This window comes from Drosophila virilis, chromosome 3 (genome assembly GCF_030788295.1).
Source record: "Drosophila virilis strain 15010-1051.87 chromosome 3, Dvir_AGI_RSII-ME, whole genome shotgun sequence".
Lineage (NCBI taxonomy): Eukaryota > Metazoa > Arthropoda > Insecta > Diptera > Drosophilidae > Drosophila > Drosophila virilis.
Genome location: NC_091545.1, coordinates 15,437,807 through 15,459,279, shown reverse-complemented (window position 1 = coordinate 15,459,279; position 21,473 = coordinate 15,437,807). Strand labels below are relative to the sequence as shown.

The window sequence follows — 21,473 nt, the reverse complement described above, 5'->3', positions numbered from 1 at the left end:
TAAATTCCATTTGCTTCCTCTTTTCTATCTCTGTTCCTCTCTAACTTTTTTATTGCTTTTAATCCCTTGAATTCATGAGAATCACATAGAAAGGCGATGCTCATTTGAAAAAACATGGCACATTAAGCCTGGTTAATCTGTTTATCTACCTAACTCCTACTTTACGCCTGCTAATACTTCAATCTAATCTCTGGTAATATATTGCCTAATTCCATCTGTCGAATATTGCTTGATTGTTCAGTGAAAGTCCAGTCATTGTCTGCTTCAGGAGTTAAGGCATTTGATTTTCACTTGTGTAGCTTGTGCTTACCTTTTGTTTTCTCGCCTTGCGCAGCATTTTGACGCGCTGTGTGGCCTGCTTCATGTAGACATCGTGGCTGTGGTGTTGGTGTCGCTGCGAGCGCTGTGGACAGTCAACGACATCGACTGCCTCCTTGTTGGAGGCACCGCTGCAGCATTTGAGATTCAGCATATTCTCGCAGGTATTGTGGCCATTGTCCGGCGTGTGCTGCTCTGCCGGCTGTGCCTGTCCGCTGCAGCACTGCTCCAATTTAGTATTGTTCCTCAGATATCTGGGCTTTGGCTGCTTGCCACTGCCACTGCCACTGGGCTGGTGCTCGGCATTGACAGCAGCAGCGGTAGCAGCGGCAGCTATTGCCAGCTCCTTCTCCTTGTCGCTGTTGCTGTCATCGTCCTCGTCATCGGACTTAATCAGTTTGCGTGGTCGATGCCGATGCTGGCGGCGTGCGCCGCCGGATGTTGTTAGTGCCACGCCATTCACTGTTTTTGACATGGCCGCCAGCCCTGTGGGCAGCTTCTTCAGTTTGCTGCTGCTGCTGTTGTTGTTGTTGTTGCTGCTGTTGTTGTTGATGCATGTGGATGTTGCTGTTGCTGCCGCCGCCGCCGCAGCAGCTGCCGCCGCCTGCGATTTCGATTTGCCTTCCGGACTGACGGTGAGGCGCACGTTAATTGTCTTGCTGCCACAGTGGGGCACCACCACGGACTTGCCAATGGACTCGTATATGGTATACACAATGCCCACAATGTCGTCCTTTGTTATTTTGCCATGATGCCCATCCAGATCATAGAATGTGAATGAAAATTGCAGCGGCTGCGACGATTTGCCACCCTCCACGGATACATCGCAGGTGAATTCCTATTCGCATCAAAATATTGGATAGATAACAAAAAGTTGATGTCAGTTGAAGTTGAAGTTGAGGTTATTTCAATGATTTTTCAGAGACTTTAAATGAACAAGGATTTGGATTTTTCATCCCAAATAAAAGCTTGGTCTGATATTTTATTTAATATGAACTACCTAAATCTACCCGATAAAAACTCTTAAAATATTTTTGTGAAGCAGCTGCTTCAATGAATGTGAGATAATTCACAACTAAAAGTTTTTCAGAGCCATTTAAGCTGCACATAACTTTGAAGCTATTCACAAATATAGCCAGCTGAGCGAGTGCTACAAATGCAAATAGAGTGCAATACTTAACTTTGTTTAAGCTGCATAAAAGTGCAAAAATGAAAATAAATGAAATAAAGAAAAAAAACTACTGTAGCATTTAACCACAGAACGGCGCGTAGAAACACGAACAGCCAACAAACAATTTAGAGCGCCCGCCGAAAAGTATGCAGCACTTTTTGCTAACCCAGTGGGCAACTCTCAGCACGAGTGGGAGTGTCGTGTGCGTGTGTGTGTGTGAGGCACAGCCGCAAACACAAGTAGAGCAATTACCAAGCAACAACAACAATAATGTCTGCAAGCAGATTCGAAAATTGTGGCCATAATTTGACTAAATATTTAATTTATCGCACGCTGCGCCAGAAACTGCAGCAGAATAAGAAAAAACAATGAAATGAAACAGAGCAGAGCAGAGCGGAGCAGAGTAGCGCCGCCCTCCCTGCTCCTCACACTTTTGGCCATTGATAAAGTGCCGGCAGCGACAACCAGCCACACTTCCGCACTGCACCCACCCCATTCCCGCCCACTTGAAACAGAGCAGGAGTCGCGCTCGTGCGAGAGCGAGAAATAAATATAATTTCTAGCTACTTGGCTTGAAGATTTTTAATTGCCTTTAAGTGCTTTCGCAGCGAGTTTTCTTGCTGTGTTTTTGTTTTCTTTTTTGGTTGGTTTGTTGTTGTATTTTCTGCGCTTTTAATGGGTTTTATTGAATTTTAATGTTTTGATATTTTTTTGGCCTGCAGACAGGCGAATGTCTCTTACAGTGGGTGGTAATTGAAAATTGCCGGCTACATTGTGTTAATTAAACATTTTCCCCCAAAGCAAATGTTTAGCTGCCTTTGCTGTTGTTGTTGTTGTTGTTGTTGTCGGTTTTTGTATCGCAAACCATTGAAATTTTAATTAAAAGCACATTTAAAAGTTGAGTTTATGTGCTGCTGCCCAGTGGGTCATGAAATATGGCAACGGCAGCAACAACAAACAAACCAAAAACAAGAACAAGAACAACAACAACATCCAGTTGATTAAACTTGACCAGCAGCAGCAAAAGAACTGAAGCGCAATTCAAGCACACAAACCACATTTGCACCTGGTTGGGGGTCAATTGAAAATGTAAAACCAAACATAATTTAAATAATATAGAGCCTGGCAATCACCAAAAAAAAAAAAAAAAAAAAAAAGAAACAAAAACAAAAACAACTAAGCAATTTGTTTAACAAATCAGAAATTCAATTGCAGAACCAACAAGCTGCAAATGCTGTAAAATGTGCGCATATATTATAAACAAATAAACTTTATATTTAATAATTAGCATTTGTAATTGGAACCAATTTCAGCTTGCAATTTATGACTGACTCATAAAATTGATTGTTTTATTGGACGTGAGTGAGTTTCATAAACAAACATGAATCAATTTATTTTATGGGAAACTCAATGTCTACAAGAATCTAATTAACTCATTTTCAATAATATTCAAATCAATATCAAAACCTTTTTCAATTTCTTTAATGTTCTATAGAACACGCTTTATATTAAATCTGATTTAGTATTAGCGAATTAAATTGGTATTTGGTATTTTATTTAAGAGCTCGAAATTTAAACACAATTTGATTCAATCAGGCAATCTATGAACTCACCTCCAGACGGATGCGCTCCTCCTTGCTGTGATGATGCAAATGTCGCGAATATTGCGGATGCGTTGCATGTGGCATAGGCATGGCCGCTGCCGCATCTACCACATCCTCCTCGGGCTGCTGTGGCATATTTACATATTTGCCATGCTTGCCATTGGAGCTGCTGCTGATGCGCAAGTGTTTGCTGTGGCTGCCGCTGCTGCTCATGTCCTGCTGCAGCTGCTGCTGCTGCTGATGTCGGGTCACATGATGATGATGATGCTGCTGCTGCTGCTGCTGCTGCTGGAGTGGCAGATGCTGTTGCTGCTGCTGCTGTTGGTGCTGCTGCTGTTTGGCTGCGGCCGCGCCAGATGCATTGCCGGGAGGCGTTGTGATTATATTAACCACGGGCGTTCTCAGTTGTATATTATTGTCACGTTCGCTGACCAGCAACAAATCTGGCGGCGCACTGCACGAGGATGAGGCGCGCACCTGATGATACATTAGCTCCTCTGAGTCTGTGGTGCATTCTTGAACTGTGGGCGAGAAGCATAGAAAGGGAGAGAGACGTTGAGAACCAGATATAGATACATTTTAATTAAAATGCAAAGTGGCATGAAATTGACGTCGCATCCAACAGTTGCACATTGTTGTTGCTTATCTAAAGTCCCCCCTCACCCACTCTCTTGACTGTATAACTAAGCTGTGCCCCAGTCCCGTAGCCCCTCCCTGCTTGGCAGTTGGGCATTTTTCTTTTGGCGGCACATTTTGCCTTTGACTTTGTCTGCGGCTGCGGCTGCCACTGTGGCGGCGGCTGCTAGCCATTTATTTGCAATTTGCACAAAAACGCATTAAAAAAATAAAAATAACAACTAAGAAACTTTTATGCCTCAACGCCAACACAAAACGATGGCGACCAGGCGCAGCAGCCAGACAAACACTTGAAAGGCGACTGCGCCGAGAGAATTCCTAATTAATGACGTCGTCAGCTCAGTAGAAGTTGCCGCCGTCGCCGGCGTCGTCCGAAAAGTATTTGGTTTTTTATTGAAAAGTCTAAAGCAATATCCAGAATGACGCGGCCCACAAAAGTCCCTGGTCTCGGGCCCGACAAAAGTGTTGCCCATTTCATTACTCATACGCCGCGTAAGCCGCAGCAAAAAAAAACTTGAGTCGCGCTTATCCTGCTCTTCGCTGTCTACGCTTGGGTTCTGCTTTATTTTTACCTCTGCCCTGCCTCGCTTCTACTCCTTTTAATTAATTAAGTGGAACACAAATTGCCAGTTCTCGCCGCGCGCCCGCAAAGCTGACCCATTTTCTCATTTCACTCTTTCGAGTGCGGGCTCTGCGGCAGGACATGATTTTTAATTGCATAAGCATTATGCAGACGAGTCCCAGCTAGATGCTTTGTTATTTCCCAGCCGAGAGTCGACGACAATTGAAGACAATTAGCCAAAGTGCCGGAGAAAATGAGTTGTTGCTCGGCAAACTATTGTTGGTGCAGTGAGCTCGACTCGAAAAGTGGATTCCATTGTTTACCGAATCACCTGCTGACCTGATTTTGTTTATGTGTAAAATATGGAATTCTGGGCTATCTGGCTCTAATTATGAAATGCACTTTGGTTCTTAGCTAAGCAGCAAGACGTTCGTTAATAGAAACACGCATTCAAATCTTCAACCAAGAAACCATCCTTAAGCCGCGTTAATTAAATAAAGAAAATCTACTCTAAATATGCAGAGTAAAAATCTATTGAATTAAAATCAATTTATAATAAATTGAAAATAAGTAAATGTGGAGTGCCACGATACGTATACGAGCTTTGGAAAACTTTGGCTACTAAATAAGATTTCAAGCAGAAGACTTTACTTGGTTAAGACAAAGCTTTATCCATACACCAATAAGTGCAGGACTTGTATCTGATCTAATTATCCAATTAATCGACAATTATCAAAAACCTTTTCCCAATAACCAATGATAAAATACTCTGCCTAAATACAAAGGTGAGAGATAACATTATTTTGTATTACTTTTGCAGTATCTTTCAGATAGTTTATACCAATTATTCATGAAGTGTTGGCCATTTAAAATTCACATTTAATCAAGTGCCCTTTTATTCTGTCAGATACTGCCTTTTTCGAGGAAATCTGTCAGCTTTCAATTAACTTGGACTTAAGTTTCACTTGGCAGCCGACAGCAACTTGTAGTTAGTTTGCCTTGAGCTATCCGCAAGATACTTGCTGGTCTTTGGCCCATGCGCTGTGCTCTTCTCTGTGGTTTTATTTCTTTTATTTTTTTTTTCGTATTATTATTTTTTTTTTGTGCTATTGTTGATCTTAATCATGTGGCCCGAACATTTTTGTGCGTTTCGCCCTCGTCGTAGCTTTTTGTTTTTTTTTTTTGTTGTTATTTTTGTCTGGTATGCGACTTCTCATTAATTGTTGTTTTTGTTGTTTTTTGTTGCTGTTGGTCGTTCGCGTCAGAAACACTTAACTTCATTAACACTTACATGCGAGATACGGCTAGAGCCACAGCCACAGCAACTGCAACAACAAGAACAACTTTTGTTTTTCTTGGCCACACAGACACAATTATGAAGTTTATCTTTAGTTTATGTCTTTTTTGGTTTTTATTATTATTATTAATTTTTTTTTTCGTTTTTTGAAAACTTTGCCTTGTTGGCACATCATCTGTCTAATAAATTGCTGGCGAGCAGCTGGCAGCAGAGTCGCGGCTTCACGGAGTCGCCAAGCCAACATCGGAGTCGGATTCAGATTCCGTCCGACATTCATTAGCTGTCGTCATTTTTTATGCACTTTGCGCGCCCAAAAAAGGCAACTTTGGCTCGAGCTGTGTGCGTGTGTGTGCTTTTGTTGGGCTCTACACCTTTTCTAATTAAAGGCCGACCAGTTGATGTGCTTGCCGTGCGAGTCTTCGCCTTCGTCTTCGCGTTCGGCCTCCGTTTCTGCCTTTGGGTCTCTCAGTGTCTGTTCTCGGCCAGCTTTGTTTTGCGTTTAATTATCGCCTTTTGTGTTTTTTGAGCAAATACCGCGCCCGGTGCCGACGATCGTGGCGCCAAGATAAACCAAAAAGAACATGTTTTTCTCTCAAGTGGTTCGACCAACGTATAACAACAACAACAAAAACAACAACTAGCACAAGAAACATGTTGTTGTTGAGTCATCTTGAAAGCATTTCGGCGTCTGATATGAAACATGCCGCCTTGCAAATTAACTTTGGCCTAAGCCACTCTGAAAGATACATATCGTATGTACTTACAGGCGCAAAATCAATTGGAGCGGCAACAGGCGTCATGTGAAATTACAAATACTCTATATAACTTGAAACTTCATCTGCCAGCAAATGAGGTTTTCAGAAGTTGGTATTCTTTCAAGACTTAAGAGCTCTTGGTTTACCTACCAAAGAAGACGATTAGCCTGGGTTTCTTGTACATTTTAGCTTAATGTTACAAAGTGAACCATAAAGCCCATGTATATCTGATATATGTATAATTGAATTGAATTTATACATTACGCAAATGCTGAAAAGCCAGCAAATGAAAATGAGCAGCCGGAACGGGCCTGGGACCACTCTGGACGTTCGACTCGAGTCCATTAGATGACCACAACACGCACATTGCCTAATAGACCGTGGGGTATATAAGTATATCTATGTGAAGTTTTGGACAGGCGTACCTGAGAGGTCAGCGAGGTCTGTGTTGAAATTTGACGCAGCAGCCTCATGAATTTCGTATGATAAATGAACGTCACGGCTCGGGGCTTATCTATCAAAAAGTTGTTTGCGGCGTACGTGGCGTATGAGTAATGTGCCTCAGCGCTCGACTCAATTAAAGGCATACCACACACACACACAGAAAGAGGGGGGGAGAGAGGGAGGCGGCGGGGAGAAGTGAAACTGCAAAGCATTTTTGGGTACGTTTAGGCACTGTGTGCTCATAAATTCTCATTAACATATTTTCTTATCGAGAGTGAAAAACAAAAAAAAAAGAGAAGAAAAAAAAACAATTCAGATGCTGTAGATTAGTTTTCAATGTGGTCAGAGGATTTGCATAATTAATTGGCATGTGTGAGTGGGTTTTGGGCGTTTGCCTTTGGCTTTTATAGTGCAAATCAAAAATGCGCATAATTTGTTAAATGCTCGAACTTAAATATTATAAATCGCTGTAATAAAACAAAAAATTAACATGAAATCCAATATAAAGTCGTATGCAGAACAGGTGGCATTACATTCAAGCGTTGCAATCCCATCGTTTAAAAATATTTAAGACTTATTTATATGGCTACTAAATCGAGTTAATTAAAATGTATATCTAAAACGGCATTAACTAATCAAACGTTAAACACTTAATGCCTGGGAAATATGATACTATAGTTTAAGTACCATGTAAAACTCACAAATGCCGATAAAAGTGATGTAAATTTCTAAATGGTTCAAGAAGTCAGAAAAATACAGTTCTTGTAATAGCATTAGTTAACAGACAGCTTGGGGCTTTACCTAACATTATTCAACCTTGTCAACGCAACACTGTTTGAAAAGTAAGCTGCTAACAATCTTTTGAGTTAGTTACCCAACACTGAAACACCTTTAAGTGAGTTTGAGGGAATGAAATTAGTATGATGTATTGACAACTATTTATGCTTTTCTCTGCTATACCTTAGCTTATTCAAGTTTTTACTGTGCGTTACCCAACAATGCAGCTCGCTTATTGCGAGCAAAAGGTAGCATTTTAAGAACAAGTAAAAGTATATTAATAAAATAAATATGTCTTGTTTGTGAAAAGTCAACTCAAACTTGCTAGACAGATCAGGCAATCGCCTATGCATGACTAATGCAATGTTTTAATTGCATTCTATTATAATTGCGGCTTGTTCTTTTGCTGATCACTGGCCGATCACTGTCCGATCACTTAATGGCTAACAACCTATAGACTTTGATAGCGCTTTAGCCCCCTTTTAGGCTTTTTTTTGTTGCTGCAGCCGGCACACAATAAACTCGAATCAAGTGTTTCCTTTATTATTATTTTTTTCGTTTTTTTGTTTTGTTTTTTTTTTTTTTTTTCTTTTGGGGCTCTTGATAATTTACAACCACAATTTGGCAAGGCACTTATCGTGGCTGGTGACGGCGCAAAGGCCGGCAAAAATCAAAAGGCGCACAAAAAATAGTTCACTATCAGCCAAAGAAATCTGCCTCAATTTTTTGTTACCATATTTTAATGCCCCCCCTTCCCCCCATCTACCTCTCTCTTCCTCTCTGTTTGTTGTTTTTGTTACGGTGCGCTATCGGAAACGCTTGCTAAATACCAGTAGCAATTATCGCTGCGCCGTGGAATGGGGCAGGTTTAATTAAACGCCGATAATCGATGGGAAAACAGTTACACGATGAAGTCGACATCGCAGTCGCCGTCGCAGTCGCCTCCTCATCGCTGGCGTCTCAGTTCTTATCAGCGCATGAAGTTCACGGCGACGTCATCCGTGCGCCGATGTTGGCGTTTCCCCAAGGGTACCATTAAATATGTGAGCGATTTGCAGTTGTTGTTGTTGTTGCTGTTGTTGTGGTTGGGGGTCGGTTGCATTTTAGCCAAGATTGAAAGCGACGCCGCTTCGTAGTCGCCGACGTCGTCTGTCGGCATTTTGAAAACTTTGCTTTAATGTTAATGTTACAAATCAAGTGAAACAAATGCCGACATCAACAATGTCGTCGTCGTCGTCGTCGGCCAGATCGAGCGTGCCTTTTATATGATATAGTATACAATCCCTAGCCAACAATCTCCTCTACTCGCCCTCCCCCTCTTCCCCTCTCTCTCTCGGCACTCTTCTACAAGCCAAGAGCTGAGCTCTGTTTGGGCTCAGCGCGTGTCGCTTATGGAGGCCTTCATCTTGCCGCACAACGTGTTCCGAAACGGGTTTGCTGGCCATATAAAATGTACAAACTACCTATAGATACATATACACAGATATATGTACATATCTGTGCATGTGTGTGTGTGTGTGTATCTGTTGTTTTAGTTATCGACACACAACTTACAAAAGGTCGCTAAATTTTAGCATTGGGCTTGCAATTAACCAAATCTCACTTGAACTAATTACGAGCTATTGTAAGAAAATTCATTGTAACTTTCTTCTTAACCAGTTTTATACCAATTAGCCAAAATGATTGCTTAGCAAATTGTTAAATTTTTCACCCGTTCCACATATTTAAGAATCGTTTAGTAAGTGTATGCACGGTTCAATGTATCGATGAGATTTTCAATTATTCTTGCTGTATCATTGCATTTTGTATCTGAGTGTGTGTATTTGAGTATTGTGCGTGCTTGTGCTGGGCTGGGCTGGGCTGGGCTGATTGGAAGGCGGCTTTTGGGGCCTCTCCTGCTGCGGTTTATTTAAGTTTTGCGCCAAAGTTTGTTGCGGCTACACACAAACGGAAATTAAGTACAAACAGCGCGCTTAAACTTGCCACAACAGCAACAACAACAATAAAAATGAATGAGCGGCATAATGAGTGAAGGTTGTTGTAATTGTTGTTGTGGTTGGCTTTTGCCGCGCCATATTAAAGCCAACGGGCAGATTTTGTTGTTGGGGGCAGTCGCTGCTGCTGCTGCTGCTGCTGTTGCTGTCGGTCATATTAAATAAAAGGCGTTAATTTTCTATCGTAGGCAAATTTTTGTTGTTATTTGCTGTTTTTTATTTTTGCTTGGCGCCATTTGGCCGCTTGCGCTTGGCATTTTATCAGTTCGTCAGGCATTTTGTCAATCAAATGTCAATCAAACAATGTTCCAGTTTTTGCGCTGTTGTTGCTGCTTTTGTAATTTGATTGCTAAAGCGTAGAAGCTGCGACGAATTGTGTAAATATGCATGTACTTTATATCAGTAACAATTTCCAGCAACAACAACTTAGACAGACAACGGCGACAGAGACAGCCAAGAGACTCTTGATAAGATATGTAGAAATGAATGTAAGCATATTGTTTGTCTGAGTCTGCGTAAAGATGCTTGCGAGGGTAGATTAATCAAACAGTCAACAGCACATTTAGTACAAATTAATCCATTACAGACTGGCTGCCGGTAATTAATATTAAATACTTGACATATCTTTGTTGGCCGAAACCCAATTTAAATTATGTAGGCATATATTGTTTTTATTTTTATGAAATTTATATATAATATAGTTTATACAGTTTTTCATTAATTAACTTTATTAACAGCTCTCTTTTAAGAAGTTCATATATTTACTGAACCATTTGCTCCCAGACGTGGGATACAACATGAATACATATGCGATTGTCCATGCATTTCTTTTCATAGCCTTAGCGAACTAACCTAAATTAATTAATGGCACTTTTTATATTTTCTAAATGATAATCAACACTTTCTTTAACGGCACCAGTCTGTATACGGGCGCCTACAATGACAACCTGTCGCATGAACCTCGAAATAGATACATATACGAGTACATATCATAAATTTTCATATATGTACATACAAGTATGCATACATATATATTCATATAGTTAAACGTATGCCTAGGCATTTACGTAAATTATTGTGTTGTTTTTATTGTTGTTGTCTGTTGGCCCTTTTATGGCCATGTAAAAAGAGTCTGCCTAAACAGAGAGAGAGAGAGAGAGAGGGAGGTCGAGAGTGAGGGAGACGCAGAAAGTTAAGCCAAAGCCGCAACTGAAATTTGAGCCAGCAGCGCGCGACAAAATATCTCGAATTTTATGCTCTGCTATTATTACAAATATGCTCGCATCTTTCCGCAGCTCTTTATGGCCACCTGCAATGCCATAGCTGCCGCCCAGCGATAAAAGATACAAATTTGTATGAATAATTCAGTTCAGAAAAGAAGTGTACAAAATGTAACGCACAATGCGCTCGTATCGCATACAAGCTAGAAGGTGAGGCAGTGGGAGAGTAAAAGGTAATATCTGCCCAGTCTCGCCATAAAAAAAAAAAAAACGAAGACCCTACAAATTATGAGCTTGAAGCGTGTCGTTTGTTGCATTCCGCAGACGTCGGGAGCTGTCGCTGTGACATATGCACTCCAAAATTGTTTTTGCGATCCATATACATATACTTAATGTGAATACCCACCCACAGACCCTCTTATGTGCCTGTCTGTGTGTGTGTGTAGGTGCCCTGCCCACGCATTCTTGCCGACACTTCAAAAGCATTCGGTACGCTATAATAAAATATACGAGTATCTACAACAGAATTATTCGCTGCTTTCAACTTTTGCGCCTAATTCACACATTTTTTCGCCCTCTCTTCTTTTTTTTTTCTTTTTGTAGCTGTGTGTGAAAATTTTATGTATTGCCTTTAGCAGCATCATCAAAAAAGCACAAAAAAAAGGGAATAAAAACCAAAAAAAAAAAAAAAAGAAGACATCAATATGAAATTTTTGTCACGTTTTCTAATGTGCCAAAGGAGCTGCCAAATGCGGGAGGAGTAGGAGCACAGCGAGTAGGCGGAGAAGTTGGCTGCTGGGCGGCAACTGGGAGACGAACAGCCGCGTGGGCGCGCCATCACGCCCTCCCGCCAGTCCCTAGAGCAAATGTCGCGGCCAGCAGCGCGTTGTCAGAGGGATTGATGGGGCAGCGGTGGGTTTTGTTTTGTCAAGTGGAAGTGTGAAATTGAAATTCATTTTGACACGATGTGACAAGCATTTCGTAGCAGCAGAGCAACAAATACATGTGCATGTGTAAAAGCATTAAGCTAGGCACCTTAAGAATACATTATATACATTTTATTATTTATATTGTATTGTAATTAAATATTATTTTAATAGGCTCGTATGGGAAAATTCTTATATATTTTTGATTTAATTTAATATTTTTTCGAAATTTGACAGCGTCTGCATGTAAAATGCTTGACTTTAATTAACTAACACCCTGCCCGCACTGTGTGGCTGCCCCCATCCCTGTTGCGGTACGCCTCTGGCTCGAGTGCTGCGGGGACTGGGCCAACTCAGTCTCTTTATCATTCGCAGCCATCAATGTTTTGTGTTATGTTATGGCATGTGCTATTACTTTAGCATTGGCAACGCCCCACATATAAACATGGCACATTACAGCCGACCCCCCGCCCCGCTACTGTAGGCACCTCCCGACGACTGTCACCCGACGACCATTAACATGCCCCACCACCCTCCCACCCTCTCCCACAGAGTCACACACACAAACACACATACGCAGAGATTACCCACACAGCTACGCATGACTATAAAGCATATTTTAGCATGTCAAGCGTTGCGCATCCGCTTTGATGTTTATTTGACAGTTTTTATAGCGGCTTTTATCTGCCAACTACTTGGCTAAGGCCTGCCCGCCCGTCCTTCACCCCTCCCCCCGCACACTATATCCGAGCGAGCAGCTTCCTCTTTAAGTTAGCTGTCTTCCTATTTTTGCCAAAATAAAAAAAGAAAACCAAAACAACCCAACTGTTTTGGCCAAGAATGCTTTGAAGATTTATAATTTGTTTTTGTTGTTGTTTTTGTTTTTACTTTTCGGCTTTGACTTTGAGAGCAGAAATGCGTCACACGCATAAATTGCTCATTCATTTGCCAAAGAGAGGGGCAACAACAACAACAACAACAACAACAAACAACAACTGAATTGCCCACGCAGACAGTTCATTCAGTTTTCTTGTTTTCCCTCGTTATTGTTGTTGTTGTTGTTTGCTGTCAGCTGAAATGCAGCTCAAGTGCATGCTGGCTATCCCACTCTCTGCCTCTCTCTCTCTCTCTCTCTCTCTATCTATATATATCTCTCCCTCTCTCGCTCTCTGTCTGCCTCAATCAATTCGCAATTCGACGAATGCTTTGTTTGGGAATCGTGTGTTTGATATAAACAAGTGTTTGCATTTCATTTTAATTCTTAGTAAATACATTCTATTAATAACTTTCATTAATAAAATGAAATGAAGAATGCTCTAGTCGAGAGTGATCGACTAGGGAATACCCTATGTCGCCTTCTACCAACCAAATTTGTTTATACATTTCTACAAGTTACATGTCAATTATAAAGACTCCTCCTATCCTAAGGATATAAACTAGTTAGGTTGAATAAGTCAAATTTTTTACTATATCCTAGACATTTAAAGGAAATATTTTAATACAATTGCTAGTAAGTTAGACCTGCTTGTAAATAGGGTATTTTCAGCTGTCTAACACATTTGGCAGCCATTCGAAAAATTTCGAACTTAACAGGCTCCAAAGCCAAAAATTACTTTGTGTGTTATTTTCTCAAGAAATTAATTTACTTGTATTCAATTTCTAATTTATATAAATTTCCGATTTATTGTTGTTATTCGTGTTGTTACTTTGCAAGCGGCACTTGAGTGGACGCAGTTTCCCCAATTTGCGCCCTCTTTCATAGTCGGAGATTTGTTTGCGCAATTACCTCAAGCACACAAGCAAATGCTACAAAAGCGAGCCGAATGTTTTTGCGCAAACTGCGTCAAATTATATTTTTGGCCATTCAATCCGAATGTCTGCGAGCCGAAAACAAAACCTGGCGACCATTTGGCTAAATATTTTATGAAAATATGCGCAATCTCCTGGCATTGTCCTTTCGCATTTGCTTGTGTTGGGCTTTGTCTTGAGCGTGTTTTTATGTTTGGCTCGAATTGCAATTACATTAGCAGTCGGAGCAGTTGCAATCGGTTGGCACGTTTATTATTCATGCGATGGCTGCGGGCTGGGGACACGCCCCTTTCATTATTTTAAAAAATCAACAAGATTTGCATAAGCTGATTGCATTTATTACACCTCCCTGTCTCTACACATATTTGATTTCTTAAAGCACTCTCGCCCGAAACTTTTATTAAATAAACTTCTGCACTGGCGGGCCAAAAACTTTGGCCATAAAATAGTTTTATTGCTCCGGCTCCATTGTCGCCATTTTTCAGTAAGCTACTTGCCTGTAATTAACTGTTTTTCGACTGTGCCCGGCATATATATGGATGTGGCCTAGAGGGGCTTTGAGGAGCTGGGGTTGCGTTAAGTAGAAGCTTGAGAAGTTACGTGTTGGCTTCTCACAAGGAGTTAATATGAAGTTTGTCTGAGAAACTATGTGACAAAGTCAGCAATGCAGTGGCGGCAGCAAATAGCGGAATTGAAGGGATTTGAGATTCTATAGAAGCTAAAAGATTGAATGAAAAAACTTGCCTAAAAGCATGTACAGTAATCAGTCGAACATTTGAACGCTTTGAGAGTAAATTTGATTCATAAAAAATCTCAATTTATAGAACTTTTACTTTTCTATGAGAAACTTTATTTATATTAAAATTTTGCTGCTAAGCACTTGAAGAGAATATTCGATATTCTATTAAACAATTCAATCGTATTAAAGCACAGAATGCAAATAGCTTAAATGTTTAATTTTAGAAGCTGCAGTAAGGAAAGTGTTTTACTTTTCAATATTTAGTTATTATTTATTTGTTGCAATGGGTTGCACATAACGCATATTTGCTGCCCCCAACCTCATGTGGATTCAAGGGGCGTATACTTCATATTTTCTGTTTCAGACACAGCAAGAGCTTTTGCCTCAATCCTAACTTTACCTAACTCAAACTACGCCACTGCATATCACTTCAAATTGTTTCTCTCTCCCTCTCTCTTTCTCTCCTTCTCTCTCTCTCCCTTTCCCTCTCTTGACGGCTGGGCCGATTTTGTAGCCTTTTGCCTGCCGTTTGTTTACTTTTCATATGACAAAGTCAACCGACGACGCGTCGGCAACTTCTTGGCAAAAATTTTTATTTTATTTTTTTTTTCTCTCTGCCTTTTATTTTTTTTTTTTTAACAAATACTCAACACGCAGCACGTTCCCCATGTTCTCCAGTCGCACTCGCTGCACGTAGCACGTATTTAAAAAGCCCCGAGATTTACGTACAAAACTTTGGAGTCAGACCCGGGGCACACATGCGACAAGCTGTACACACACATGTGTGCAGGCAGTGGATCAGGATGGGAACGGGCACGGGAACGGGAGCGGGAGCGGGCATGGGGATTTGGGGCTCTGACAACGGGGCTACTGTTTGGCGAGTAAAGTTTTTTTGTGGCTTGTCGGCAAAACCAGTAGCCAAGAGGCAGCCAAGCCTCACACAGCCGTTCCCAATGCCAGCTCCATGCCACGTTGCACTCGAGTGCCGACGAAGAGATCGTGTTTTATACATGTGTAAGCCCGTATACCCTGTACTTAGTTAAAGGCTCAATTAAAGCGTCAGTCACAGATTAAACTGTAAGTCAGAGGGGAGGCTGTGCGAGAGTAAGAGGGAGTGAAAAAATGTTCCTAATAGATCGATTGAAAAATGCAAAAGTGTCTCACAATAGTTTTCCACAAGTTGTCCCATCCTAATGCAAGAACTTTTGCTCAGATTCTTTTGCTTTTACGAATGGGAACTTTTCGAAGATTCCACTCACAGGAAAGAAAAATAGGTGAAGCACGAGTGATACTATCTTCTGTTCTTGAAAACTATTTGAAAGAGTATCTCTTCGTCGCACAGACCCAATTTGAGCAGCTGCATTCTTAGTTGATTTCTGTGCAAGTCGCTTTGTTGTTTGCTGCTTTTGTTGTTTTGTGGCTGCTGTTTTTTGGGAATTGTTGTGGCCTCCAATGGATTCAAAATTAAACCCGCTTCGGCTGGCTACTCAAACTGCCAGAGTTAGCTCTTGGCCCGCATTTGAGGCAGGCCACAAGAAAATATTTGTGGCCCGTCTGCAGCGGACTTCAGTGGGCTTCGGCTTCAATTTGATTGCATTTTAACAAGGCGCAGCCAATTTCTTCTGTCATGCCGGAAAAACAATAAGCGGCGTTTGAAAATTCAATTGTTATTGCTCGTAGCTTTTCTTTTATATGCGACTGCGTCTCGCTGGCATCGTGGCACGAAGCTTTCCTTTTGCCATTTCCCGCTGTCCGAGACCAAATTGTTTTCCATTATTTTCTGACTCAGCAGCGCCGCCAAGGGAATGCAAGGGAACAGCCTCTTCATCAGCTTCTTCTGATTGCTGTCCAGCTGGCTCCTCTTGAGTTGCTTTTCTGATTTGTCATTATATTTTTGTCTTGCCCCAACCCAAGTCCGCGCCGTCTGGATGGATATTTATGAGTTATATGTAGTTGTTGTTGTTTTTGCTGGTCGCGTTCACAACATGATTTCCGTTTTAGGCAAAGGGTCGCCCGTCTTTCAAACAGCGTTTACAATTACCCCTCTCTCTCCCTCTCTCTCTATCGCACTTCTCCTCTCTTTCTTTCTTTTTCTGTGGCCTAGCAATTAAGGCGCCGACAAGTTCTTTGGCGGAAGTCGTTTAGCTCTTCACGTTGAGTGCAGTCTGGTAATTGATTTTCTTTCTGCTGATAATTGCCTGACACAGGCCAGAAAACACGTCGACCGCATGACGCACCAAAGTGCTATGCAAATATTCCCAGAGCAATAATCAATTCCGAATCCTCGGTCCGTCCATTGGCCACCATCCAGCGCCATATTGTAGCCAACCACAACTTGACCCATTTACCAAAGCTGCTGCTTGGCTCATTATAAAACTTCAACACAGTTGCAACATTTACTTCTTGGCTGAAGCATGAAGCACTTAAAGGCCGAGTGGGTGGAATTGGGCGGGCAACTGAAATTGTTTTCCCAAGACTTTGCCAGATAGTTAACATACCGCTGAGCAGCCGCTTTTGAGCAGCTGATTGCCGAATGAAATACTTGAAATGCTTCACATTGAATTATCCAAAAGTTGCCAAAGCAAAAGGTAAACTCTGAAAACTATCGGTAAGTGCTTAAAGTATATACTCATCTCTCATATGTGCTGTGCCCTAAGGCTCATTAAGAGGTATACCTTAAGAATGCATATAAGGTTGAGCAGGACAACGACCTGAGTTTATATAGGCCCCCTTCTTAGTAAATAGTTCGCGCCTGTTTTAGGCAAACAGATCAACGGATCAACATTGAAAAGAACCAGACAGAGACAGTTTATGCCATGGCCGAAACGCATGAACATTACTTGATGAAAGCGGAGAGAATATTTTGCACAGACCAAGAAAATATATGCCACATATAAGGTCGTGGATATTCTCTTTTAAGAGTTATACTCTTCTTAATTAAATTATTAGATATTTTATCCGGCTAGAAACAGATGAATCTATCATAGAATAACAGAGTAGAGTATATATTCCCAACAGATAAATTATCTTTCAAGCTTAACTTGTCAGTGTTTGAACTGATCCACATTCATCATTTCAAATCCTTTCAGCTTGATTTTGTTTTGCCATTTCATTTTCGTTAGTTTTCTCATAGTTTCACAGCATAAATGAGCTATTTGCTTTGTCGTCAGGCAGAACGTGACAAACCTAACAAATTGACACCCACTAAACCGCATTACTTGGCCATGGCTCGTGGTCCGTGTGGCACGTTAAAGTGTCTCGAACTTGCATAGCTTTAAACTTGATTGAACTAAGTGGGTTGGCTTCGGGCAGGCAGCCTGCGCCAGTTGCCAGTTGCTGAGATGAGTGATAAGACCCTGGGGGCAGTAACTATGACGGGGAATGGGTCTGCGGGCAGGCGTATTGGGCAAGCTCAGTGGCTTGGCACGGTCAAATCGGCCACGACTTTCAGTCAAAAGTGCCGGCTGGCTTTGAACTTTTGCTTACAATCCAGACCCCCGGGCCCGGGCACTTTTGCTTGGCTTTTGTCGCTCGTCGCTGGCATTGGCAACAAAGTTAACTTGATTGAACTTTGTTGGGTTCTGCCCTTAGCTGCTTTTCTTTTCGCCAACTTTTGTGTTTTGTAAATTCTGTTCTTTGTTGTGTTGTGCTGTTTGCGCTTTATAAAAACTAAATGGAAAATAAATTTTGTTTGCACTTTGAAAAGCAAAAGGAAGTCGCAACTTGATAGAGTGTGAAGGAAACTTTCCAAATGTCCAGAGGGGGCGTGTGTGTGTGTGTGTGTGTTTGTGCGCCTAGGTTTCTCTACTGCCTGCGTTTAATTATGGCGCATTTCCTTAACCCTTTGCAGCCAAAATAAAAAAAAAAAAGTAAAATAAAATAAAATAAAAAGACGCATTGCGTCATCGACTCACACAATAAACTGCAAAATCCAATGGAAAATGTTTAAAGACAAACCCCAAACTGCGGCCTGCAAGGCCCTGCAGGGGGCCGTTATCCGTATCCAACCCCCTTTGGAGGGTTGCTCAACGTGGCCATTTCCGCTGCAGCCAGCGCCGCCTGCAATGCCAGCGATAGCAAATTCTCGCCTCTTGTCATATTTCCCGACAGTCTGGCACTGCGGCTCTTCTAATTTGGGGGCGTTTAAGATATTTGGGTATGGGTGGGCGGACTAAGGGTTGCTTTAAAAACACGTACGTGACTATTTTCGGTGTGGCTTTTGCGGCTGCCAAAAGTCACCCTCACAGATTTTGGTGGAAAAACTAAATAGGCAAAAGTGCTGCCGACTGCTTGCTGCTTACTTCAATCGATTTCGGTCATTTATCGCTTTAATGCGATTATAATGCTAAGAATATTCTTGAGCGGAGTTCGCTCAAGCTGAGATTCCTGTCGCCTGCCAGTTTGTTAAAGCGTGAAAAGCGTGCAACACACCCCCGAAAAAAACCCTAGACCCTGTCGCAGACATCTTTAAGGGTTGCCCGAGTCACATTCCAAAGAAGGATAAGCTTTAAGCTACTCTGGTACACACCTGCAAATAGAAGAAGAGAAGGGTTGCATTAGTTTTCAAGTGTGGCTATTGTATTGGGCGGCGTTCCATGACAACCGAAAATGAAATCTTCAATCAGGCATGCCATCAATCAGTTTATTTAATCAGCTTGAATTTCTTATAGACGGGGTATCTACTCAATGCCATGCTTAAATGGATTTCAATGGAAGTGAAAAGAAAAAAAAAACAAAAACAAAGGATTTTAAGGCTGGGAGGAAATGGAAAAGCTGGCAGCTATTTAAGGGATGAGTTAGATTACGATGATGCTGAGAGATTGTGATATGGGAGTTTACTTTGATTCTACAAAAAACGAGCTATGCTAACAAGAAAATATAAAAATATTGTTTAAAATAACTTAAAGACTGTTTTAAGGTCTCTTGTTATATAGAGTATCAGGGCTAGTAGAGTTAATTCTCAGGCAGATCTTGTAACTATCAAAACTTTGTTAAAGCATGACCCTAGCCCGGAATTGGAGCCCTTTTCACTAGGTCACACACACATATATATATATGTATATATATGCCATGTCATGTGCCATATGTCTTAACTGTGTTTTGAAATTCCTTTGCAGCTTTTAGTTTTCAACTCAAGCTGACATAAGTTTTACTTTGTTTTCCGCCTGTTTGCCTTTTTCCTCTATTACACGAACATATTTCGCTTTGTTTAGCACTCTTCATTTACATTAGAAGTGCGAATATATGCACTCGTAATTCCTGAGATTCGCATGCATAACTTTTGATCACATTTGCCTTGTCACAAGAACGTTAACAACAATTTGGCCTCCGACTCTGACCCATTTTTCTGTATATGTAGCGCTCCGCCCACGCCATATGTTATGCCCATTAGGCCTAATATGCGCTAATGTTATAAATAAAGCGACTCCATACGAATATGGCATACTAACCAACTTCATTTGGTTGGCTCTCTCTTTGGCATTCCGTGCTAAATGCGTTGGACAATGGCCATGCAGAGGCGTAGAGACGCCGAGAAGAGAGTCTTTAATGTCTTTAATCCAATTTCCAGAGACATGAGACCAAAAATGAATACAAATGTGCGTACGTGTTGAATTTTACCAATTAAATGGGTTGTCTCCGCAGTCTGACAACAATTTCTGACATGTCTGGGCCATGGCCTGGCACTCTAAGTTCTCTAAGTGGGGAATGCCATTTGGGCTCCATTGCCCATTGAGCTTGTCTTTGTAATCGATATTCATGCTTATGTTATTTTGCTTGGGCCATTGACTTAATTTCTTTTCTTCTGCTCCGGAATAAATTATGCAATTCAAATTAATGCTGCCATTACACACGACCCCGCCTAAGATTGAGAGACCGACCAGCTCGCTGCGCCAAGAGCCCAAAACAAACACAAACAGAGGAACGTCCTCCACCCGCCAACTCAGCTCAACCCAACCAGATACCAGATACCAGATACAAAATGAAATTAATCCGAGATGCCAAATGCCAGGCACGTATCGATGTGGCTGCGTTTCTGTATTATGTTTGTCTTTTTTCTGTTTTTGGTGCTCTGTTGTTCTGTTGCTCCTCTCTCTCTCTCACACTCTGAAAGGAAAACCTCAGGAGCTAGCTTAATTCGGTGTGCTTTGAAATCGAATTAGGCTACAACACATGTGTTGCCCGAGTCTGGAGCCCTGTCTTCCACGTAGTTGTCTTTTTCTTGTCGTGGCGTGGGTTAAATTTATGCCAGACCCCAAGCCAAGCCCCTTCTACAGAGCTTTGCTCACACGTAACCTGGTTGACAGCTGTTGCCTGGGGCGAACCTTGCAGGATGCAGGATCCTAGCTAGATAACAGCAAAAAGGCGAAATAAGCACAAAAAAATAAAATGAGGAAAAAGTATGTGACAGCCGTTGCTCGTGTTAGAGGCTTTGCATTGTTAGCAGTTGGCGTCTACCTTTCCGATAGGTGGCATGAGGGTTGCGGCAATACCAAGATCTAAGGGCATGGGCAGAAGCATGGGGATACGGCCATAATTGGCTACATTGGCATTTCACTTTTGGCGCGACTGCTGCCAGAGCAAAGTAAACGTGGTGCTTAGTAAATGGTTGTTGCCACAAAAATGGCATTAAATTGACCCAGTTTGATGATACACCCGACAAGAATGTCGAAATGGCTGTTGCACGAACACGTATCTATATCAAAATATTTAACTTAAATTGGGGGATTAAATTCAACTTTGCTTATATAAAATAACTTTAACTTAGAATAGTTTCATGAATTGCTAAGAAATAAATAAATTATATATTATTTATTCCCTATTATGCGAATATTTTGAATTGTAAAAGATTTAAGGTTTGATATTTTCTGTATTTATACGTAAGCCTGCTAAGGTGTTCGAATTGTTAACCAAATGCACTTAATACCCTACCTAAAGCTAATTGCCATTCAGATATAATAAATTCTTTCCGCTATCATCTAACTGAAATCGCCATTTTTGTCGCCTGGCATCGCCATCTATTTCCTTGCCACTTAGCCAGATGCATGCATCTTAATAGATACACACAGTACGCATTTCCAACAGCTATCTCTATAGCTTTTCGTTAACGCCAAAATTGCTTGCCTCAAATTGGCCATGACAACGCCCACGCCCACACGCCCCCTCCAAAGCAGTCATTTCGGTGCGCCTTAGCGGAAATCTTCAGTGGCACTTTTCACGCCC

At 41.5% G+C, this 21,473-nt stretch overlaps 1 protein-coding gene across 1 annotated transcript in view; it reads right to left on the bottom strand.

The window, feature by feature from the left end:
* nkd (naked cuticle) overlaps positions 1–21,473 on the bottom strand; it is a 41,551-nt gene that overhangs the window by 2,944 nt on the left and 17,134 nt on the right. Inside the window, exons 2-3 of the mRNA XM_032435237.2 lie at positions 3,103–3,614; positions 311–1,156 (exon numbers count right to left, since the gene is read on the bottom strand). Coding sequence (XP_032291128.1) covers positions 311–1,156; positions 3,103–3,614 — 1,358 coding nt within the window. The remainder of the gene's footprint in view (positions 1–310; positions 1,157–3,102; positions 3,615–21,473) is intronic.